At 37.6% G+C, this 25,368-nt stretch overlaps 1 protein-coding gene across 2 annotated transcripts in view; it reads left to right on the forward strand.

The window, feature by feature from the left end:
* Window positions 1-17,262, forward strand: part of CUNH12orf4 (chromosome unknown C12orf4 homolog) — a 40,312-nt gene extending 23,050 nt beyond the window's left edge. For both annotated transcript variants that reach the window (XM_004778278.3, XM_045071590.1), the window contains 7 exons: window positions 1,283-1,480; window positions 2,305-2,433; window positions 6,575-6,649; window positions 11,357-11,559; window positions 15,438-15,495; window positions 16,061-16,128; window positions 16,734-17,262. In XM_004778278.3, coding sequence (XP_004778335.1) covers window positions 1,283-1,480; window positions 2,305-2,433; window positions 6,575-6,649; window positions 11,357-11,559; window positions 15,438-15,495; window positions 16,061-16,128; window positions 16,734-16,826 — 824 coding nt within the window. In that variant the 3' untranslated portion in view covers window positions 16,827-17,262. The remainder of the gene's footprint in view (window positions 1-1,282; window positions 1,481-2,304; window positions 2,434-6,574; window positions 6,650-11,356; window positions 11,560-15,437; window positions 15,496-16,060; window positions 16,129-16,733) is intronic.
* The last annotated feature ends 8,106 nt before the right edge of the window (window positions 17,263-25,368 follow it).

Consider the following 25,368-nt stretch of genomic DNA (forward strand, 5'->3'; position numbering starts at 1 on the left):
AGCTTCTTTCTGCACAGCAAAGGAAATGATCAACAAAACTAAAGGACGGCCTTCAGAATGGGAGAAGATATTTGCAAGCAATGTATTTGGTAAAGGGTTAGTATCCAAAATCTTTAAAGAACTTATAAACTCAACACCCAAAAAACAAATAATCCAGTTAAGAAATGAGCAGAAGACATGAATAGGCACTTTTCCAAAGAAGACATCCAGAAGCTTACAGACACATGAAAAGATGCTCAACCTCACTCATCATCAGGGAAATACCAATACAAACCACAGGTGTGAGATACCACCTGTCAGAATGGCTAAAATTAACAACACAAGAAGCAACAGGTGTTGGCAAGGATGCCAAGAAAGGTGAATCCTTGTGCTGTTGGTGGGAATGAAAACTGATGAGTTTGGAGATTCCTCAAAAGGTTAAAAAAAGAACTACCCTACAACCTAGCAGTTACACTACTGGGTATTTACCTGAAGGATACAAAAATACAGATTTGAAAGGGTATAGGCACTCCAGTGTTTATAGCTGCATTTTCACAACAATAGCCAAACTATGGAATGAGCCCAAATGCCGGTCAACTGATAAATGGATAAAGAAGTTGTGGTATATATATGTATAGTGGAATATTACTCAGCCATCAATAAAATGAAATCTTGCCATTTGTAACAACATGGGAGGAGCTAGAGTGTATTAGGCTAAGTGAAATAAGTTAGTCAGAGAAAGACAAATACTAAATGATCTCAATCACTGTCGACTTTAGGAAAGGAAACAGATGAATATAGTGGAAGGGCGGGGGAGTAAAAAAAGGGAAGAGGGAAATAAGCCATAAGAGAATCTTAACCATAGAGAACAAACTGAAGGTTGATGGAGAAAGGGGAGTAGGAGATGAGCTAGATGGGTGATGGGGATTAAGGAAGGTACTTGTTGTGATGAGCACTGGGTGTTGTATGTAAGTGAATTCTACACTGAATTGTATGTCACTGACTTCTACCCCAGAAACCAATATGGAACTGTATGGCAACAAAAAAAATTTTAAATAAAAAAATTATGTCCTTCTTCCATAGTTTGTTTTGCCAAATATTTTCTGGTATAGCTAATATATTATTTTTTTTAAAATAGGAAGGTTAAATCTGTATAGTTAATAGGATGGGAAATTGCAAAGCCTATTTCTAATTATTTGTAGCACAGATTTATCTGAATTCTTGCCATAGAGATTTGCATCCTGTTATACTGGATTTTTGCAGCTGTCTTAGTTTCTTTCTGGGACTGTTGCCCACCCCCCAGGAGCCCAGCTGAAGACCATGCATAATTTGAGATTGCTGAGAGCAGATATGCTGGACTTCTGTAAGCACAAAAGAAATCATCGAAGTGGCGTGAAACTCCATCGACTCCAGACTGCCCTGTCACTTTATTCCACATCTCTGTGTGGCCTGGTTTTACTAGTAGATAATCGAATCAATTCATATAGTGGTATTAAGAGAGGTAAGTTAACATTCCCTTATTTATTTCATTAAATTTCCCCCTTTAATACCATTCTTACAAAGAAAGAATTTATAGAAAAGCAAAAAATTTAGTTAGCTCTAGTATTTTAGTAGCCAAGCAACACACATATCCAGCCATGGCTGTTTTAGATTTCTTTCATACTTTAGCATTTGTAGATTGCTTCAGGATATTTACTCCCTCTTAAAATTCTATTATATCCTAAGTACTGCTCTTATAAGATTCTTGCTTCAAGGCATAACAAAAAGAATAATCTAGATATAAACATATTCAATTCAGAAGCAAATCCTGGCTCCGTGAATTTTAGTTCATCCCTTTGTCCTTTCTTCCTAGGATTTTAGATAACATATTTCTTAAATGTGCTAGGTAAAATTCTAAGTTCCCTCTGTACAACTCACTTTGTATGATTATTTTAAAAATTTTAGATATATATATTGAAATGTATACATTTTTAAGGAAGCTTGAATAGAGTTTATTTCCCATCATAACTCTAAGAACTGTCTTGTTTTTTTTTAGCATTGGGGGACTGGATGATGATTAAAGTAACTGTTCTTTAAAGAAGGTTTGAAATTATCTGATAATTTCCTTATCTATTAATTGTTTACTCTTTTGGGTGAGATATTAGGTTTCTGATTCCAACAAAAATCACTGTCCCCTAACTTAAGACATAATTATTGAAAGGGCAAGTGTAAGAAATCATACTTATGAATTTTATATTTTATTTCTACCAGTTGCCATTTTATAAGTAAATACTAAATATTTGATTGTTCACTTGTAGAAGTTTATAAATGTTTTGGGTCCCTTAGATTTTGCCACAGTTTGCCAAGAATGCACTGACTTCCATTTTCCCCGAATTGAAGAGCAGCTGGAAGTTGTCCAGCAGGTGGTACTTTATGCTAGAACCCAACGAAGGAGTAAGTTGAAAGAATCACATGGTCAGTAAAACTCAAATTTTTCAAAAGTTTACTTTAAGTGTATTCTGTCCCTAAACACTCTAATAGCATATGGACCATTATTAAAATACCGAAAGTTGTATTGGTGGAAAAGTGGAAGAAAGAAATTAAGAACAAAATTTAAGATCTTCAGAAGCTTGAATTCTGTTCTTAATTTCCTTTTTGCATGATTTTGTTCAATAACCTTAGCAAAAACTGTTTTAATTTTTTTTTTTTTTAGCAAAAACTGTTTTTAAATTTAAATTCTGGGGGCACCTGGGTGGCTCATTGGGTTTAAGCCTCTGCCTTCGGCTCAGGTCATGATGTCAGGGTCCTGGGATCAAGCCCCACATCGGGCTCTCCACTCGGCGGGGAGCCTGCTTCTTCCTCTCTCCTTCTCTGCCTGCCTCTCTGCCTACTTGTGATCTCTCTCTGTCAAATGAATAAATAAAATCTTTTTTAAAAAATTTAAATTCTGTAGTTAAAATTGAAGTACTCATTGGAAAGTTGGTGGTCTTTTGATCCAAGTTCTATATCTCTAAAGTGCTTGCTATATCTATATCTCTAAAGTACTTGCTACCTTGAAGGGCATTGAAGTGATAGGTAAATGTTAGCACAAAATATACACTTATTATATGTTCCATCTTTGATACTTCTTAGGTAGCAGGAAGTCAGTTTTAAGACTTGTTGTTGATTGTCCTTTTGAAAAATTACTATGTCCAGAACTATGTCCTGCTTTTTTTAAAAATATTTATCCACAATATAAACATCCTTTCTAACTATTTGAGAAATTTGCTGGAATGTTATTTTTAAAGCTATAGAAAATGTTCATGGCATTGCTCTGTAGAAGATTTCTATTTATTGATAGACTTAGGAAGATATGAGTAAAGGAAAGAATTTTAGCTCAAATTACAGAGTAATTATATTTTTTAATTGAAAAATATAAGTTTAAAAAGCAGTTTTTTCATAAATTAAATTGGCACTGTAAATTTGCTTAGTTAAGATCTAACTATAAGGGTAATATCCATCAAAAATAAATGTAAGCTGTGTGTTTCTTGTTTTTCAGACATCTCCTATTACACAGGCATAAAATTGCAGTAAATGTTTTATTTGGCTTTAATACATACTCAGTTTTGTTGTTGTTTTTTGTTTTTTTTTTTTTTCAAAAACGATGTTTTCCCCAAAAAATAAAGTATGGCAAGTTATTAAAGTATGTCTGGTCAGACTTTTAAATCTGCTTCTGGTAGTTGAATATCTTTTTTGTTGGTTTGTTTTGCAACGTCAGCGTTTAAAAGAGACCATCAGAGTACTTTTGATTCATGTGTTGTGTTCTGTAGTAAGCTAAGAAATATTGCTTTATCTTTGCTTGATGTCTTTGTTCCTCTCCCAGTACAAATTGCAGAATTTCTCCCTTTTTCCTAATGCTAAAAGGTAGCTCTCTAGACTTACTATGATTAGCATTCACTATGGTTTCCATATTCAGTAGACTTTTAAAAACTTGCTTTATTTTTTAATCATTTCCTAAATAGGTAAAACAGTCTCAAGATTCACAATTTAAACTGTACAAAGAGCATACAGTGAAGGTCTTCATAATTGTCCACCACCCATTCAGTGCCCTTCCCAGAGTCAGCCAAGCCTGTCTTGTGCCTTCCAGACCTATGCTAATCTGTGTATCCATGCGTGTATGTGTGTACATGTATTTATTTTTCCTTTTTACACAAGTAGCATCTTTCTCTGCACACTTTTCCATACTTTGCTTTTTTTTTTTTTACTGAATATTTATCTTGGCCATCATAGCATATCAGTGCATAAAAAACATCCTTACTACCTTCCCACCGCCACATAGCAGTCCATTGCAAGGCATCTTGTTATTAATCAGTTCCATGGTAGACATTTAATCTGTCCCAGCATTTTTGCTATTATAAGTAGTAATACGTAAACCACCTTTTGCATACATCATTGTGCACATGTGAGCATCTCTGTAGGCAGTGACTCCTAAAGAGACATTACTGGGTTAAAGGGCGAATACATTGCTAATGTTGATAGTGTTCTCAGTGGCTCTCCATAGCAACGCCGCTAGTTTATATTCCACTCTAGGGACTGTGGCTTTGCTGTGGCACTGTGCGTCACATATGACAGAGCCAGGCTGTGTTAGGAAATCATACAGAAATGTATCCGAACAAAGGACCTTTCAGAAAATTCCAGTCTGTCCTTTTACTCTTCTGTCATCTTCTTCCTCCATCTCATTCAAACTAGCAGTGATGTAATCAGAAACATCTTAATATTATTCTTAGTAGGGACTAAAAGCATGGAGATTGAGATCATGACAGGTGTGGGAGAAGGAGGAGGATTCTAAGTATATTTATGAGAGATAGAAAGTGCAGCAAATGACAGGAAGTTTTCAAACCACATACAGTTAAGGCAATGTGTGTAAATCATGGTATTATTTTGTTCTTGTTCAAGCAACTATTTTGTGGTTTAAGTGAGTCAGTGAAACAAGCAGGTCTATAAAAGACAACTTTCTGAAAGGAACCCACATGTCGTCATAGAAGAACTCTGTGAAAATACTCTCTCCGTCTTTTCCTCTTCTGTGTATACCCACGTATTTGTTTTCCATGTTTACATCCTGATACTCAAGTACCTGTTTATTCTAAGGCATTCCATTGTTTTCCTTACTGTGTTTATTATATTAGGATCTTTCTATTTCTACAATCAATGGTAATAAGCCAAATGCAGTTTTGCTTCTGTGTACATGTTATATAAATTATTTAAAAAATGAAAAATAGTCATTTTCTTAATATTACAAGGCATTACCATTAAAACATGGGGTGGGGAATGGACAATGACCTCTTCTCTCTTATTCACTTAGTAGGGATTCTGTTTGTTCATACCCCATATGAACAAAATCACTAGAGTCCTTATCATTTCTTTTGTTTTCTGTGTTATGATCATACATTTATTCAAAGCCTATCAGTTATATCACACTGTATGAGAGATAGACTATTACAGTAAATATAGATTCTGGCAACACAGAATCTCCTCTCTCTGCCTCTCTCTCCCCCTGTTGATAAAATATTTGCATTTATAAGGTACAATGATACAGTCAATTAGTCAAAGCAGTCACTAAGTAAAAATATTAAGTTACTTTCATTCAGAACATTTTTGAAAGCATAATTGCCCTTGGTATTTTCAGTTTACCCATTTGAAGTTCTGACTGTTTTCAAGTGATACTCTAATGGTGACAGCCATTCCAAATAGTTGTGTATTTAATTGGAATACATATACACCCTCTTAAAGACAGCTGCTTTGAATACTAATATTCATTCTGCATTTTTGAGTTTTGGTAGAAGACACATCTGAATCTTCTAAGAAATCTATCAAAAATACATATACGTACATAAAATAATTTGTGTCCAAGTATAATGCATGGTCAATAGTGATTTGTCTTATTTTACCAATATTTATCCTTCTAAATAATATCATCCCTTCTAGAAAGAAAGAACAACTATTGACTACCTAAAACAAAAATTTCCCATTTGAAACCAAAGTCTCACATATCTGTTTGAAATAAATTGTATATGGTGACAGATAAGAAATAACAGATTTCAGAATGGGCTGAATATTAAGTGATTCCTGGTACTACTAACCATTTGCTTGTAGTCCTGAACAAGTTATATCACCAACAGTGACTCAGAATCTAAAAATAAAGATGATCACACTACTACTATCTAATGAAGTTTTTTTATGTGTAGTTAATTTAGTGCCCTGAACCTCCTAGATGAAAAATAGGATAGTGGCAAGTGGAATGTGGTTAAGACCATAGGGTTTGGAATCTGGATATGTGAGTTTAAGATCTGGTTCTGCCATTTACTGTGCATCCTTGGTTAAGTTACTTAACCTATCTAACCCTTTGTTCCCTCATATATACAATGAAGATAGTAACAGTACCTACATCATGAGATTGTGTTTTAGGAGTTTTGTAAGAATTAAATGAAATGATACATGTAAAGTATCTATCAGAATGCCTGGCACCTAACTAGCCTTAGCAAACTTTTGCTGTTACTGTGATTGTTTGGGGAGCAGTAGAATTAATGTGCTTTCATATGTTGTTATGTTCTTTCATGTTGCATTATCTCATGAGTAGATTCTGGAAACCGAAATGGAGGAAGTGACGATAAGGCTAAAAACGCTGACAGAAACTATTTAAATATTTTACCTGGTAAGTAGTATTTTATTTGAAATTGCAGTTTTCTTATAATCACATCCATGGAGATCAGAGATTTGAAATAGAAGTTTTTATGGTGTATACATTATAAGAAGTTTGTCAGTGTATCACTTTGAAGCAACATTGTATCGACAGAATGTACTTTCACAGATGTTCTGCAATTTAAATCTTTATTCTTATTCTAGTTCTGACTTTCTAGATCCATATAATAAATATTGTTCAGACAATTGCATAAATTTGATAGCATTTGCTATTTTAAATTTCTTCTATTATACATTGTTTCTTTGTTTCTTAAATGAAGCGAGAAGTCATTTTTACTGTAAAATATAAACAATACTAGAGACAGAAACAGTTGAACTTGCAGAAAAAATGTGGGTCACATAATTTTCAATCTTTCTTACTTCCGCCTCCCCATAACCGTTCCTATTTCCCATTTCTTTCATTTCCTTTGTTGTTTTTGGATAGATTATTTATCAGCTGGAAATTCAAGCTCTTGATCTTCTTCCAGACTGAATTCACTGTGGTGACCCTTGTAGTGTTTGGATGACAGGGTATGTAGCAAGGAAGGCATATCTCTTCACAAGCATAAAGTCTGTTAAGCTAACTAGTAAAGTTTGCATTTCCCTAAATAACTAGGTTGTTCCTTCACTGTTTCTACCCCAGATTTTCTACAGGTAGGTCGCATCCCATGTAATGTAAGCAAATAGCGTATCGCTTTCTGGTATCCATCTTGTCAGTCCCAGTCAGTTAGCTTGTGGTCATCAGCTTCCGAACTCCTTCCCACCTTCAGAGATCCTACCTTCGTGGGTAATGTTAGAGGCAGGATTGCATCATCACATGCTGTTTCCTCCACTTTGTGGAACAGGAAGCTGTCCTCCTCTCTATCTAAAAATACCTTCATTGAGACAGGATTTATTGTATTTCTCTGCACAGATCCATAATTTAAATCATCCATATTTTGTGGCTTTCTTAAAATGTGCCAATCTCCTTACCTATTCCGGAGGTACCGATGTGTGGGTTTTTTGCAATTTACCTCTTTCTTGCTATATTTATTTCCTTTCTTGCTCCTTTTTGGGAAGAGCCTATAGGTTAGTATCCCAACCACTAAATCAGGAGGATATGTCATAGTGAGCATTAGAAAACGAGTACCTAACTATTGGATTAGATACGCTGACAGCATCTGAATTTCCATTTGTCCAACAGCAAGAAGGTTTACCAGAAATGAAGATCCAAATCACAAATGCTTTTCAGCTTTCAAGCTACAAAAGTTTTATTTATATATTTGTATATTTATATATTTCATTATCTAAGTATTTATCATTTATATCATCTAATTCTCACAACAACTTATTAAGGAAAGCAGTCAGACATTATTTTTCCCATTTCTTACACGAAGTACAGAAAATCCATAAATCAGATTGATTTGCCCAAGATCACTCAGCCAATAAGTGCTTAGAGACCAGACTTTCTCAATACCCAGTCTAGTCCTTTTTCTGCTATATCATATTATTCTGATGACCACTGCCAGCTCATAACACCCATTTCACTACTGGGTAAAACAAGGCCAAGAGACAAGTCATGTAAGGTCAAATGAAGCAGTGCCAGTTCGGGGATTAGGAGCACCTGACTTGTTCACTAAGTCATCTGCCTCACCACTGGACAATGGCCCATGTTTAAGGCTGCCACTCCCCTCATCGAAATGATCAGTTGGAGCTGAGGTGGTAATGTACTTCGCTGGGCCCAGAATGATACTGTCTCGTATGGTCTGCCAAGTTTCTGATAAGCGGTCTGCATCTTTTATTGCCTTCCAGGAAAATTGTAACTCTACTCTTCCACCAATTTTCCTTTTCCTTTTTTTTTTTGTTTTTGTTTTTGTCTAGTTTATTTTGATATGTCTGTTACTATAATTTCTTTTTCTGCTTATCTAGTCTTTCATCTTAAGTCAAAGAAAAAAAAAAGGCCTTTGCATGGGGCCTGTCAGTGGCATCCATGGGTACAGCTTATAAACACTGGGTACTACAGATGAGTAAACATTGTGCTAATGTATGTCTAATACTTTTAAGCATACTGTGAGTTTTATAAGTCAATATAAGTAAAATCCTATAATAATGACTTTGAAGCAAGGGGAAGTAGAATTTGTGAGGGCAGGGGTTAGAGATGGAAGTGTAGTTCTTAGAAGAGCAAAGCTTTCCTAGAATTTTCTTATCAAAATTTCCAGGAAGGCATGTGTGTTTGTAAAAACATAGTCTTTATAAGCTTGTATATTTTACGTATTTATATTGAGAGAAACTGTAGAATATAAAGGCCGTTGACTAGTGTGACTACATAGAAAATGGAGCAATTATAGGAAGCATGGATTTTAAGCCTTGTCTATAAACATTTGTTCATCTAGTCATTCAACAAATACTAAGTACCTTCTATGTAGCAGGCACTGTTCTGTATGTTGGAGATAAAACAAGATAGACAAAATCCCTATAGTCATTGAGCAGAAACAATGGTCTCTTTGATTTAAAAAAAAAAATGCTTTTGCACAGCAGAGGAAACAGTCAACAAAACTGAAAGGCATCCATAGGAATGGGAGAAGATATTTGCAAATATCTTATCAGATAAAAGGCTGGTATGCAAAATCTGTAAAGAATTTATCAAACTCAACACTCAAAAAAACCCAAAAAATCCAGCCAAGAAATGGGCAGAAGGCATGAACAAACATTTCTCCAAAGAAGACATACAAATGGACAATAGACACATGAAGAAATGCTCAACATCACTCAGTGTCAGGGAAATGCAAATCAAAACCACAATGAGATACCACCTCATGCTGGTCAAAATGGCTAAAATTAACAAGTCAGGAAACAGCAGATGTTGGTGAGGATACAGAGAAAAGGGAACCCTCCTATAGTTGGGAATGCAAACTGGTGCAGCCGCTCTGGAAAACAGTATGGAGGTTCCTCAAAAAGTTAAAAATGGAGCTACCCTACAACCCAGAAATTGCATTACTAGATATTTACCCAAAAGGTACAAATATAGTGATCCAAAGGGGCACCTGCACCCCAGTGTTTATAGCAGCAATGTCCACAACAGCCAAACTATGGAAAGATCCCACATGTCTGTCGACAGATGAATAAATAAGAGAGGTATGTATGTATGTGTGTATATGTGCATGCATGTGCACACACACATACACACACATAAAATAAAATATTATTTAGCCATCAAAAAGAGTGCGATATTGCAATGACATGGATGGAACTAGAGGGTATTATACTAAGTGGAATAAATCAGAGAAAGACAAATACCATATGACTTCACTCATGTGGAATTTAAGAAACAAAAGAGATGAACATAGGGAAAGAGAAGGAAAAATAAGAGGAAAACAGAGAGGGAGGCAAGCCGTAAGAGAGTCGTAACTTAAGGAACCAACTGAGGGTTGCTGGAGGGGACATGGATAGGGGTTGGGGTAACTGGATGATAGCACTAAGGAGGGCACTTGAAGTAATGAGCACTGGGTGTTGTATGCAACTGATGAATCACTGAATTCTACCTCTGAAACTAGTAATACACTATGTATTAATTAAATCGAATTTAAATAAATTTTTTAAATAAAATAATCTCAAATGAAGAATTTCAGTGCTGAGAAGAAAATAGAACAATGTGGAGAAAAAATAAGGGGTGTCCTATATCAGATGGGAGAATCAAGGAAGAGCTCTCTGAGAAGGTACTCTTTGATCTGAGACATCATTAGTGAAAAGAAGTCAGACATATAAGAATCTTGGGGAAAAACTCGGACAAGGCAGCCCTGATTTGGAAATAAGCTCTACATGTTTGAAGAACTTTACAAAGCCTGTGTGGCTGCGTGAGAGGAGACGGTGAGACAAGAGGACAGACAGATACATAGGCAGTCATATAGACCATGGGAACCACAGTAAAGAGCTTGGATTGTCTTCTGGAAGAAGTGTGAGCCTGCTGGACAATGTTAAGTAGATGAGTGATATAATCTGATTTATAAAGAAATTGTTTGGCCTGCAAATGTGGAAATGGTTTGTAGGTAGGAAAGATGGGAGCAGAAAGATGAAGAGGCTTTGACAAAACCCTAGGTGAGCAATGATGGTGGCGTGTACTAGGGTATGAGCTAGGGTAATAGCAATAAAAATGGAGTGCCTCAGGTTTGAGATAATTGTTGGAGATATTATTGAAAGTAGTTGATGGTGCACTGTACTGTGGGTTAGGGAAGAAATACCAAGATAAAGGAGGTAATTAAGGGCAACTTCTGTGTTTCTGTCCTGTGCCAGTTAACTAACTGAAGGGAGATTAGATCCATGAATTGAGATGGAGAATGCTGATTTAGGGTGTAGGGAAGAGAGGTTATCAAGCAACCTGTTTTTACATGCTCACTTTGAGTCAAGTAGGACATTTTGAACATTTACGTAAAAATAGAGATAAGTACTCATTTGGTTTCCTTACTACTTAGTGATCACTTCAGGCCAATTTGTGAACCTAATGCAAAATTGGCTAATGTCTCTTTTTTTCATCACCTCTCCAAGAATGAAGGAGCCGGGGCTGTATTTGCTTACTGAGCCCAACATAGATTCCTGATACATCTCTCCTAGTTCGGCTCATTGACGGCCATATAGTTCCTTATAAAGCCCACTGATGAATGAGATTTATTCATTTGAAAATCATGCTTTTATTTGGTGTTCCCAGGAGAATTTTACATTACACGGCATTCTAATCTCTCAGAAATACATGTTGCTTTCCACCTTTGTGTGGATGACAATGTGAAGTCGGGAAACATTACTGCTCGAGATCCTGCCATTATGGGACTTCGAAATATCCTCAAGGTTTGCTGTACCCATGACATCACAACAATAAGCATACCTCTCTTGCTGGTGCATGATATGTCAGAGGTAAGCAGGTAGAAGAAGAATAATACCGTAATTTTATAAATATGTTAACCATCAACATTGCATAATAATAATAATCCACTTTACTTTTTAAAAGCACTTTTTAAAAATAATCCAATGGACCTTTGTATCCCCTATATGGTTAATAGCACTGAGTGACATATGATACAAAACAGTAAATAATCCTTAACAATTTATGTCCAGAGAATATAGTAAGTAGACTAGAAAATAAAAATTAGCTTAAGCTTTGGATAAGACATATGGCCCTACTCCTCCCTTTCTCTCCCTCTCCCTCTGTTTTTGTCTTAAGTAGCATTAGAATTACCTCCACGTTTATATTTGGCCTACACTAACATTAAAATTAGTTTGCATTCTCTGACTATGCATTAATAGGCAGCAGAAGGAGGTGCTAGATAACAGGAAGAAACCAGCCTCATTTTAACATTCTCTCAAGAATGCTCGAGGATGCGTTTTGGATAATACAGTTGTTGGCTTCCACAGTTAAAATATGGCATAATCATTGATTGATTTTATTACATACTGTGCTTTGTTTTATATTTTGGAAAAAAGTCTTCCCATGACTATCTGCTTTCTCCTGTTTTTCTTCTCATCCACATAAAAACTGGTTAGAGAGGATAAGCTGAAGAAATAATGCAAAGACCAAAACTCAACTTCAAGTAGTTTGGAGAAACAAAGTAGCCTCAAAACAGTGGGTGCAGGCAAGTGTTTTTGGGAGAGTTAGTGGTCAGCCTGGTGGTGAAGGACCCGTATCAGCAACTTGGGGCCCTCTGGTTCAGAGGTGGCTTTTTTTTTTTTTTTTTTAATAAAATGGCTCGATGTGCATTGTGAATGTCAGGAAGGAAGCCTGCCCATTGATTATTAAAACTTATTTCCCAAAATAAAAGATGTATAAATGCTACTTTTTAGAGCAAAACATTTCGATTCATTCATCTTAAATGCAGTACCCTATGTAAACACACACACAAAATCAATTCCAGGTAAGACAGGGTGATTTTAAATGACTTACCACTTACATCCCATTTGTATTTTCATCAGACACATTGTTTCAATTAAGAGAATTCTGGCTCCATCCTATGAAAGCTGCATCACACTGCCTAATCTGTCACCATTCACTTATGTAGCCTAAGTCATACCTAATATGGTATCAGGAGAGATGAACACACATGGCTTGTTTGGGGTTTTTTCAACTGTAGCTTTATAAAGTTTTAGTTCCATCAGGCATGTTTAGCCGTGGTTAAGTTATCATCACTAACTAGTCCATCTATAAAAGTCTTTGGAGAATAACAAAGAAAGTTTGTGATGAATTCCAGCCGCAAGGAAACATCCAAACCTTCCTGCAGCTGGACTCCTGGTTAACCAGTTTATAAAAATGGTTATATGTAGGTGGGAAACAACCTCAAAAACAGTATTTCCAAAAGTCACTAAGTTTGGATTTATTTCCAGACATCTGATACTACTAGCATTCCCTCTCCCACAATGTTACAAAAGTTACATGTTTTAAATTGGGACAGCCAGCTGCAGGACATTAAGTTTGTTTCCAAAGTGTCCATTTTAATTCACAAAAGTATATTGAGCCACCATCCTCCCATTTGTTGTATTTAAACACCCATTCGGGTCACGAAGTTTATTCTACAAATTCAGACAACACCGCACAGGATACAGAGTTAATCTTTGTTTTAGTGTTCGTGCAAGGGTCCCAAAGCATTTTCAGGTGTTGTTTACTTTCTCTAACAAACAGAATTTCTAGACACTCGGTTACCACATTTTAGTGGTGCACAGTAAAGACCATAGTGTCTGTGGTATTTAGAGCTGTAGAAATTAATTGTAGTTCTAAGAAAAAAAAAAAAAAAGACGGAAAGGAAAGAATAATCTATCAGCAAGAAAAGAGACATCCTGATAATCACCAGGTTATCCCCGTAGATATTTGTGATATAAGATACTGTCATACTGGAGCCAATCTAACTTGATGGGTGTAGAATGAACCTGTAAGTCAAGAATCCCAAGTTCCTGATTCCCTTTTATTTTTTACTGTTAACTTGTTCAATAATTTGGAACTTAGAGCTTTTAGTTACTATAATTGTGGTTGATGAAGATGCTATTTGTTTTTAAATTTTTATTAGAGTAGAATACACATATAGAAAAGTATACTGAAGTATATAGCTCAAATTTTCACAAACTTAACACCCCTGTAACCAATACCTAGATCATAAAACAGAACATTACCACCACCCCAGAAGAACCCTAACCCTTCCAGTCTCATAAACCATACTCTCTCCATGAGGGTAACCATTTTTTTTTCCATTTTGAAAAGCATGGATTGCTTAGGCTTGTTTTTGTAGTTTATATAAGTAAAATCCTATAGTATGTACTCCTGTATCTGGCTTCTTTCACTCCATAATTATGTTTGTAAAATCTACCCACATTATTGTCTATGGTTGTTCATATTATTCTATATTACTCTACTGTGTGACAGGACCACAATTAGCAATGCATTCTACTATTTAGGGACATTTTGGTAATTTCTAGGTTTTGATTATTACGACTTATGTTGCTATGAACATTCTAGTAGGTAGCTTTTGGCATTTCTATTAGGTATATACTTAGGGATGGAATTGGTCAGTGTCATGGTATGTGTATGTTTAGCTTCTGTATTTACAACCAAATAGTTTCCCAAAGTGGTTTACTTAACCCATTGTTTCTGCATGTGAAAAATCAGAAAGCCAGATTGTTCCTCACCCTGAGATAATGACTAAGAAACTGATTAATAGGAGTATTTCAGGTCCCTCAGAGCCATATACTTGAGAGTAAAGAATAGCCTTTCAGTTTCTCCCATGGGTGTATAAACTCAGAAAATAACTCCTTGGTTACATTCATTCCTATGTATTTTATGGGTTTTGGTGCCATTGTAAATGGGATTGATTCTTTAATTTCTCTTTCTGCTACTTCACTATTAGTATTTTTTGCATTTTTCTGTTTTAATTTCTAATGTAATAACTACCAAGAGATAAAATCCACATAGGCAAAAGCTCATTGATGTCCTCATTGATTTTTAAGAGGGTAAAAGATCTCCCGCCTCGGGGTCCTTGCTTCTCGGGGAAGACTCCCTCTGCCTGTGCTCATGCATCCTCTTGTTCTATCTGTAAAATAAATAAAAATCTTAAAAAAAAAAAAAAAAAGAGTGTAAAAGATCCTAAGACCCAAAAAGATTGAGAACCACTCTAATGAAATAACAAATGTACAGTTTTGATTATGAAGACTTGCAACATGGGAAAGTAATTCTGGTGATAATGAAAAGAAGTAGAATTTAAAATGGTATAATCACGGATCATAACTATAGAAAATAAATGGATCAGTTCTAGTCTGGCAGTAGCACTCATGTGCGCATTTGATCAGAGATTAGAAAGGAATGTAGAAAAATGAATGCATTCGGCGTGGTAGGTGACCGGGACAGGATGTTTGTGTATTTCTGTCACTTTTGTAATAACATGTTATACAATAAAAGCATTTTAATGCATTGTTCCAATATTATACAAGTTAATGGAATTAGTCATGCTAAAATTGAGGATATTTGGAGTTCCTATGTCACTTTGTCTTTAGAATTAATTATCTAGAAAGTTTTAAGGGTATGTTTATTTTTTTAATTATAATTAGTAGGATAATTAAATTGGTTTGTATTCCACAAATGCAGTCTAACAGTTACAACAAATTATACCTAAACACCAGAAGAAATCCACCTAAAGTTAGCAAATAGGTGCCCAAATCTGTTCACGAAGTAGATGGTCAATATTATAGGTCTTTTTTTTTTTTTTTTTTACAGAGTTCTGTTAAAAACATATGATTTGTTTTGGTCCTCTTTTTAGGAAATGACTATACCATGGTGCTTAAGGAGAGCAGAACTTGTGTTTAAGTGTGTCAAAGGTGAGCAGAACCTTATATTTCAACAACATGACCTGTATTTCTTAGTCCCAACTATTGAAAGTAGAGCAGCTCAGGAGAAGAATATGAACATTACCTCTGTCCTCTGGTGTCCCAGTTAAAAGTGGTTTAACAAGGCAAATATTCTTTTACTTCTCTTTTTCCAGTCATAAAGGAAACAAATCTCTGGCCCTCTTGAAATACAAGGATATTTGGATGTTATTTGTATTTTGATCTGATTATACCTTGCTCTCTCTTGCCTTTTTATTTTCTTAAGAAGAAAATATAGAACCACATCTTCACTTTTCCTTCAATAACCTGCTTTAGCTTCACTGTGTAGAGACTAAAAGGACTTGAGAAATCATAAGGGAAATGACAAAATGCATGGAGAGTTAAGGATTGCAGAAGTTCATCTGTTCTTCGGGCCTAGCCTCTCCTGCACATGAGTGGCTACCCAGAAAGGCAAGACATGAAGCCCCACAGTGAAAATTCAGTTTATCTCCATAAGGGGCTGGTAGGTTTGAAGACCAGAACGTGTAATTCAGCAAAGTCTGTTGCTCTGTTTTAGGTTTCATGATGGAAATGGCTTCCTGGGATGGAGGAATTTCCAGGACAGTGCAGTTTCTGGTACCACAGGTGTGTTAATAGATCTCTCCCCAGTTTAATCTCTGCTATAATATTGTCCCAGATACAGCTAGGCACCCTGTCCCAAACTCAGTAGAACATAACAAAATGCTAATATCTTTCTATTTATTAAGGAGAGAAGTGTTTGGATGCCATAAAGGCATTTAGATAATTGTCAAAGATGTCAGCATCTTCCACTCAAGGGATCTTTTATTTAACCCTAGAACCAAACTTGACTCATTTTTTGTTTTTTTCCCACATTCGTGATCTATAGTTCTTGAAAAATTCACATAAAAGGACATTAGCAGAAAATGATTCTGTATTCTATATAGAGCTTAGCAAAGTCAGTGGTACTTTAGTTACTGACTAGGCTAGAGTTATCTAGAGATTTTTCTGGTAATTAAACTTACTATTTGACAGAAACAACATAGTTTCTCAGAACGAAAACACCCGCTGCCCATAACCATGTGGTTAACTCAGTCATGAAAGAGAATTTCCAAATACGGCTGTCCTTATCTAGGAATAGTTCCATATTTTAAATGACTTTAAAATTTGAAAAATCAATGATGGTTTAACAAATGTGAACTTTTTTTTTTTTTTTTTTTTACTTCTGACAGAGTATTTCCGAAGAGATGTTTTATCAACTTAGTAACATGCTCCCCCAGATCTTCCGAGTATCATCAACACTTACTCTGACATCCAAGCACTAAACCCTTAGAGACTGACACATTGGCAGAAGAAGCCTCTTAAACTTTCCAGGAACTTGAGCTGTGCTGGGATTCTGTCAAGCAAAAGATGCCCAGAAAGAGAACTTATAATCCAAGTCACGAATCAAATCATGATGTATGTCTGTGAAACCTTCCAAAAATTCATATACTGCATAGCCTAGTGATCAGCCTTTTGGTCATACATTTATTCTTAACATTTCTTTATGAAACAATCTTTTTTTTTCTACTGTTATGCCCTGTCTGCAAATATTAGTACCTGGACATTTGATATGGGAGATTGTTCATTGCATTTTCTTGGAGACATCTGAGTTTTCCAAAAGATTTGAATCATATCAAGTGCAGGACTTCATTAACCATAAGAATAAAATCTTTCCTTTACCTTAATTTGCCAAGCAAAAATTAAAGGCAGTGCGATATACATTGCAAGTATGGATTTTTTTGTGAAAATCTTTGTAGTAACACAAGCATATGAGACAAATGTGCTTATTCTTTTAAATTCTATTTCAAAAACTCTTTCTAAGGTTTTAGAAGTCAGGGAAAAAAAAAAGTCAGAAAAGGACTTTGAATTCTTTACCTCTGTCTCATCCTCTCTATATGACCTTCCCCTTGTCTATTAATAACATTTCATGGGCTGGGAAAATAGTATGCTCATTTGCAAGCCCAATGGAAAGTTAGTCCAAGCCAACACCCGGCAGAATTTCAGTGCTCATCAACATCATGACAGACAACAAAGATCATTTTTATTTCTCCATCCTGCTTCTTACATTCTCAACTTCCTTAACCAGTCTTCCACTTCCTGCATTCCCTTGCTGATAACTATGTCTCCATTTCGTTCTGTGCTCTATTTCCTCTCCCCTTTTTCGTCATCTTTCCTCCTTTCTCAGATGATGCATATCACTTATTTCTCCCATCTGTAACACATTTGCTGTAAGTAGTGACTATATTAAACAAAGACATTTACAAAAGAAACAATTTCATCATATTCAAGTTATATGGATTTTGTAACTGACCAATGAAATGAAATGAAGGACCTTTGATATCCTGATGAGGTGTTACATCTTGATTCCAAGAAACAGAAAGCACTCTCGTTAGTATATCTACTTACTTAAAAATAGTAAATTATAGAAACTCTTTTCACACACAAAATGCTTCCCCATAACGCAGAATGTGTCTTGATTTTCTGTGCAAGGAAATGACTGTCCAAGTAACAACACTAAGGAGGACATGGACTCCAGACTGTATCTGTTACACACTAACACCTTCCACATGCTTTTCCAGGGAACCTGGTTATCCCACCAAGAAGGTGGGTATTCTGCTCTCACAGTGAGAAATTATCTTCCAGGCATCACTGTTGTCCTTAAGACTGATTCTAATGCAAAGCAGGGTACACAGAGGAGGAAAATAGGGGTGTGTGAGAGCAGTATCAAAGACTACTTTAGATCATAATGTGAAAGGTCAGATTGGAGGTGGGTGTCCTTGGATCCATATAAGGCATTCAAAAGGAGGAACCAAGAATCTTTCCATTGAGGTCCTGTAACTAAGTGGACAGCCAGTAGCTAGGGGTACAGCCAGAGGTCAGGGGGAAGGAGTAAGTTCAGTCATGGAAACTTGGTAAATGCTGCTGCCCTGTCCTTCCTTTTTCACTATATAATGTAGTGGCTTTCACCCCAGGGCAATTAGAGGTACTGTTTGGCCCATGAAATCAAGATAAAGGTATTAAGTATCCTTTTTTTTCACATGGTACTGTATTATGAGATATATGGAGTATAAGATTGGAAAAATGCTTATGATGGTATATGAAGACATACCAAACTCTGAGCTAATAACAAATATATAATTCAAAGCACTAATTATATGTATTCAAGTGATGGAGATTTTAGTGAAGCAGTAGATGAGGAAGTCCGGAATTTTGTGTTTGGACCAGAAAGGGTGAGATCATGACCCTTTTTGGAGTGTTCTAGAGGGCTTCATGGAGGGGAGTGGTTTGGGACATTTCGTGAGTGATATGAAGAAGGTATCTCAACAGGCTGAGAATGGAGAGGCATTCTAGGTCTAAGATACAGATAGGAACAGAAATCAAATGAAGGGAGGCACTGGCAAATGGCCCGCAAGTTGAGAGAAGCTGACCACAAGAGCCTTTTGGGGGTGGGGTATAAGGCCTTAGTTCAAACATTGGTGAGGTGTTCCACTGAGCATGAAGCTTTCTGGTTGCATGAACAATTACAGTGTTCCTAAGACAGATGACAATATGGGCCTCAAGTCCTTAAAAATATGCTTGGAAATCATGCAGGGGCACTGAGCCTGGTGTCTCCATTCTGTATTGCTCTGTCCTCCCCTTCCCTAGTTTTTGTTCTCAAAGCACAAAGCCAAGCAAAGCTATAACTGTGCCATTGATCAGAAGTGTGGCATCAGCTGTTCTCGGCATGGCATTGTGGCCAGAATGGCAGAAATGCATGAAAAAGAATTTCAACAGAAACACAGCTCGGTTTGCCTGGGAGTTGGCAGATCTCTTCCTGGCACAGAGCACACGTCGTTTGTGCCACTTCAGTTGGATGCTGGCGCATTCTCACAAGAAGAAAAAATGTTCCACAAAGGAAAGATGAATTCACAGAAATGTTCCTAATGTAGAGGCCCTAAGGAGATTCAGCAGAGCTGGCCAAAAGAAGAAACAAAACGCAAGAGAGCAGAGTCTTGGCTGTTTCTCAGTCTCTAGGTGAGAATGATTGCTTTTCTGTGACTCCGTTCTCCCATTCAGATGAAATTGGACTGTTTTGCTCAGGAGGATTTAGAGCAGTGTGAAAATCACTATCACAGTTATGAAATAAAAAACGTTTTACAGGGGCACCTGGGTGGCTCAGTGGGTTAAAGCCTCTGCCTTTGGCTCAGGTTGTGATCTCAGGGTCCTGGGATCGTGCCCCTCATCGGGCTCTCTGCTCAGCAGGGAGCCTGCCTCCCCCCCCCCTCTGCCTACTTGTGATTTCTGTCTGTCAAATAAATAAATTAAAAAAAAAAAAGTTTTACAACACCTGATTTACCTGAAGTACCGTGTATTCAGAACCATTTAGGTGAATGGCTTTTCTACTCTTTAATTATCAAAGACCCTTTCCATTATCTTCCCCACATTTCTCTGAAACATTTTGAAAATTTTTACCTAGCAAACAATTGAAGTAAAAAAAAAAATCATCTTTTTGTTGTTGTTGATAAAGACATATCTGGGGAGCTGAGTGACAGTATTAGCAAGCAATACATAGTGTATTTTTATCAGTGCACAATTCCCATACATAGTTTTTACGCATAAAGTACATAGAATTATCGTGTAATACCAGGCAAATTCACAAAAACAACCTTGCTGTTTTACTTAACCTGCAAGATCTCATCCCAATGAAATGTATTTCAGAAAGTTTTTTTTTAGTTTATTTAATATTATGTTCAGTTAGCCCTCATGAGTTTTTGATGCAGAGTTCCACGATTCATTAGTTGCCTATGACACCCAGTGCTCATCACAACATGTGACCTATCACCCAGTTACCCCGTCTCAAACCCCCTCCCCTCTGTAACCCTCAGTTTGTTTCCCAGAGGCCAGAGTCTCATGGTTCATCTGCCTCCCTGATTTCTTCCCATTCAGTTTTCCCTTCCTCCCCTATGGTCGCCCGCACTAGTCCTTATGTTCCACATATGAGTGAAACCATATGATAGTGGTCTTTCTCTGCTTAACTCACTTCACTTAGCAGAATCCCCTACAGTTACATCCATGTCGATGCAAATGGTGGGTATTCTCATGGCTGAGTAATATTCCATTGTATATATGGACCACATCTTCTTTCTCCATTCATCTGTTGAAGGGCATCTTTGCTTCTCCCAGTTTGGCTATTGTGGACATTGCTGCTATGAACATTGGGGTGCAGGTACCCCTTTTCAGAAAGTTTTTTTAGTAGCTCACTAACATTTCCAAGGACCACTAATTCCAGGAACCCCAAGCTGGGAACCACAACTTTAGGTAGAAATACTTATGTGAGAGTACCTTACAAAGGGAGGGCAGGGATAAGGATGGCATGAGTAGCAGATTGGCCCTAGAATCCCATTCAATAAGCACCAAACGTTTACTGAGTTTCTTCCACATACAAAGGGCATGGTGGTTAACAAGAGTCAGCCTCTAGAAGGCTATATACAAAGGCTATGGGACTTGAGGAACTATGTGATGAAGGTAAGAAGAATTGGCAAGGTTTTCTGTGATCTGTGATGCTGACTATGACCAAGATAAAATCCCAGGTGAAGCAGGTGAAGGGGTAAGTAGCCTCCTGAGAATACCTGCAGAAGAAATAATACAGGCTTGTGATGTCCTGTTCAATATACACAGCTACTATTATTGCAGTACAATCCAGATCTCTCTAGCTATCCTTTTCCTGACATATCCAAATCCAAAATTTGTCTGAATTTTATGCCGCATATAATCAATCCTCATTAATCATGGATTCTATATTTGTGATTTCACCTATTGCTCAAATTTATTTGAATTCTAAAATTAGTCCATAAAGGCATTTACCAAGGCCCAAAATCATTTACAAAAACAGTGGTTTTTTATTGAAAAAAAAAAGTTGTGTGGCTGTTTTAACTGACTCACAGAATGAAATGGACCTTTGGCAGCACTCACGAGAGAAAAATTTTGAGTAGACACACACACCTTCCCAGCTGAAAGGAGGAAGGTGGCGCTCTGCCTTCTGGCTTCAGCGCTCATAAACAAGTGTCCTTTTCATGGTCTATTTAGTGTCGTGTTTTCACACCTTGATGCTTTTTGTTGGTGATTTTGCTGTTGGCCCCCCCAGTGCGATGCTGAAGTGCTATCTAGTGTTCCCAAGCACAAGAAGGTTGTGATGTCCCTGATGGAGGAAATGTGTGTGTTCGAGAAGCATTGTCCAGGTGTGAGAGTGCTGTCAGTCATGAGTTCATGGTTAGTGAGTCAACAATCTTTATTAAATAAGGTGTCTTTAGGGCGCCTGGGTGGCTTAGTGGTTAAAGCCTCTGCCTTCAGCTTGGGTCATGATCCTGGGGTCGAGCCCTGCATCTGGCTCTCTGCTTGTCGGGAAACCTGCTTCCTCCTCTCTCTCTGTCTGCCTGCCTCTCTGCCTACTTGTGATCTCTATCTGTCAAATGAATAAATAAAATCTTTTAAAAAAATAATAAGGTGTCTTTAAGGGGCGCCTGTATGGCTCAGTGGGTTAAAGCCTCTGCCTTTGGCTCGGGTCATGATCTCAGGGTCCTGGGATAGAGCCCGACATCGGGCTCTCTGCTCAGCAGGGAGCCTGCTTCCTCCCTCTCTCTCTCTGACTGCCTCTCTGCCTGTCAAATAAATAAATAAAATCTTAAAAAAAAAAAGGTGTCTTTAAAAAGAAATACACATTTTAAAACGTTATGTATGGATTAATTCACAAAAATGTAGTGAGAGGCTTGCAGAAACCTCGCTCTATATTTCTTCTAGGAGCAATGGCTCAAAATTTCCTCCTCCGTGTTCACAGCACTAGAGGCAACAGGCTGTGTGTCTTCTCTCGCAGGCCAGAGCACGTCAAGAGCTACCCATGGATATCTTTCACACATAGGGAATAAGACATGAAACATATTATCAGAGAAGCAAACAGGTCCTTTCTGGAGATGTTTAGGAATTAAGCTGAAATTGCTGTCACAAGTTAGTTATGATATCTGCAGGAGGAGGGTGTATTTGTAGGTCTCTCCTTCCCTGTTTCATTCTCTCCTGCTTGCTTGCTTGCTTGCTTTCTTTCTTTCTTTCTTTCTTTCTTTCTTTCCTTCTACTAAAGTCCTAGCTTCTTATTATCAGGAAATCTGTACTCAGAACTGCTCAGGATGACAGTATGGCATCAGAGATGGGGAGCATAGTCCCTAGAATTAAATCAGGTTCAAGTGCTACCTCCCTGATTGACTTGCTGTGGTTTGTCACATTGGACATATTACCTAACCCTCCTAGGCATGCTTCCTCGTCTGTAAGCTAGGAAAAATTAATAATAGTATCTACCTCATTGAGTAGTTGGAAGGATTAAGTCAGAAAGTGCACACTACCTGGCATATAGTCATTCTATAAATATTTGCTGCTATTCCCCTTCCTTCATGCCTTCCTGTCTCCCCTTCCTTTCTTCCTTCCTGTCTGACCTTTCTCCTCCTCCTTACCTTCCTTCCTTTCACTAGATAGTAGGGATTCGAAGTCACTTAAAACGTCAAGTCCTCAAGGAGCTTACAACCCTATTGAGCTGAGAAGGGAAACTGTAACTCGCAGTATTAGCCCACATAGAGTAAGGGTATACAGTCAGTGCAGAATCAAGTGTACACAGAGTGCTGTGGAAGTCAAAAGAGAAACATGAGCAATGCAGTGGGCTGAGAGGGATGTTGAGCCCCTTGAGAGCTGCTTGGCCCTGCCTTTCTCTGGCATTGCCTGAGTATCCTCTGGGAGCCCTTGTTACCCTCAACATAGGTCAAGCACAAATCCTCCTGGCAGGGAGACAGAATGCCACCTGTGCCAGTGGCAGCAACAACTTCAGGAACAAAGGACAGGGCAGGTTAGAATGTCAGGAGGAAGTCACAAGGTAGGTGAGTAACCATGTATTTGAGTGGAGCAGGAAGGACTATTACATTTTTATCAGGTGAATCTAGATTTTAGACATAACAGTAGTATGAAGTAATTATAAAAGTGAAAGTCTCCTAGCCCTGTAACAGCTTCTGGGTTTGCTTCTGGAATGCTTCCCTCGTTCTTCTCTTATGACTGTCTTGTCAGTGAGCGGATCAAAAGTTTCCTACCTTACAGGTGACTGAGGCCAGAGGATTAAGTGCTGGCAAAGGATTAAATGCTACAAAGGTATAGGGAAGAAGTCCTGCCAGTGGAGGATTAGAATTCAGACATAAGTGGCCAACTTGGTGTAATTGTGCATGTGGTGGCAGTGAAGGGCTGGGGGTAATAAGCACAATGCTTTATTTTTAAAATTGTCTTGGCGGGGCATCTGGGTGGCTCAGTCCGTTAAGCGACTGCCTTTGGGTCAGGTCATGATCCCAGGGTCCTGGGATCAAACCCCACATTGGGCTCCCTGCTCAGTGGAGAGCCTGCTTCTCCCTCTCCCTCTGCCTACCTGTGCTTGCTCTCTCCCTCTCTCTGTCAAATAAATTTTTTTTTTTTTAATCGTCTTGGCTATCAGAATAACAAACCACTGTAAAACTTAGTGGCTGAAACAGGAAGCATTTATTTATTTATTTATCTAAATTTTATTTATTTTTTAAATTTCTTTCCAGTGTTCCAGAATTCATTGTTTATGTACGGGAAGCCTTTATTATTCATGACTCTCTGGTTCACCTCTGTAGTTCTTCTGGTCCTACCTGTGCTCATGCATGAGCAGGTCTTCACACCTACTTCAGTCAGTCAGATAAGCAGTTCTGATGAATGTGACAAGGCTCTCTCTCGCATGTTTGAGTGTTGGTTGCTGTAGGCTGGAATGGAAGGACCTCAGCTGGGACATCTGGACTGTCCTTCACTGGGTCTCATCCTCCAGGAGGCTTGCCCAGAATTTTTCACATAGCCATCGCAGAGTTAGCAAGGAGAGAGTGGAATCATGCACTGACTCTGGAGTTCTAGACTCAGAGCTGACATGCTCATGCTTCCACCATGTTCTGTGGAAGAAGCAGGTCATGAAGCCAGCCCCTACTCAAGGAGTGATGGAGTAGACTCCCCGTGTTGATGAGAAGGGCTACAGAAGTCACATTGTGAAGAGCATGGACACAGGATGGGGAGAAGAATTGACAATCTTTTTGCTCTTAATGTATGACTCTCTCCTCAGCAGTTACCACTCTCTCTTTTTTACATTAACATATAATGTATTATTTGTTTCAGAGGTACGGGTCTGTCATTCACCAGTTTTACACAATTCACAGCACTCAACATAGCACATATCCTCCCCGCCTACACTGTTGGTGGGAATGCAAGCTGGTGCAACCACTCTGGAAAACAGTATAGAGGTTCCTCAAAGAGTTGAAAACAGTTACCACTTTCTTGATGTTGTTTTTCACTCTTATGGGTTTATTTATAGTTTTAATTCATAGCTATATAGTGTAGCCATTTCTATACAGTGTAGCTGTAAATGTGTCATATTGAAATGTGCCAAAGTGTCATATTGAAGCTTTGTTTTCCACATGTCATTCAACAACTTGCTTTTTAAAATTCCAACATCATGTTTTTGAGTTTTAATCATTTTAATTTTAGCTGCTATATTATTTTTGAATACTCTGCATTATATGCTTGAAGCCCGGGTTATTTATTCATTCTCCTATTGACGGACAATGGGAGATTATTTCCACACTTGTGCCACCTTGTTCTGTGCTGCGGTAACCACGTTCTTAAACAGGATCATTGTGCATATACGCTAGTTACTCCAGGGTATAGATCTCTGAATGCAACTGCTGCATTACAGAGTCTTGACATCTTCAAATTGATAGTTTCAAATATTACTCCAAAGTGGTTGTACTAAATTCCCCT

Source organism: Mustela putorius, unplaced genomic scaffold (assembly GCF_011764305.1).
Source record: "Mustela putorius furo isolate JIRA1106 unplaced genomic scaffold, ASM1176430v1.1 tig00003988_pilon_pilon_pilon, whole genome shotgun sequence".
Lineage (NCBI taxonomy): Eukaryota > Metazoa > Chordata > Mammalia > Carnivora > Mustelidae > Mustela > Mustela putorius.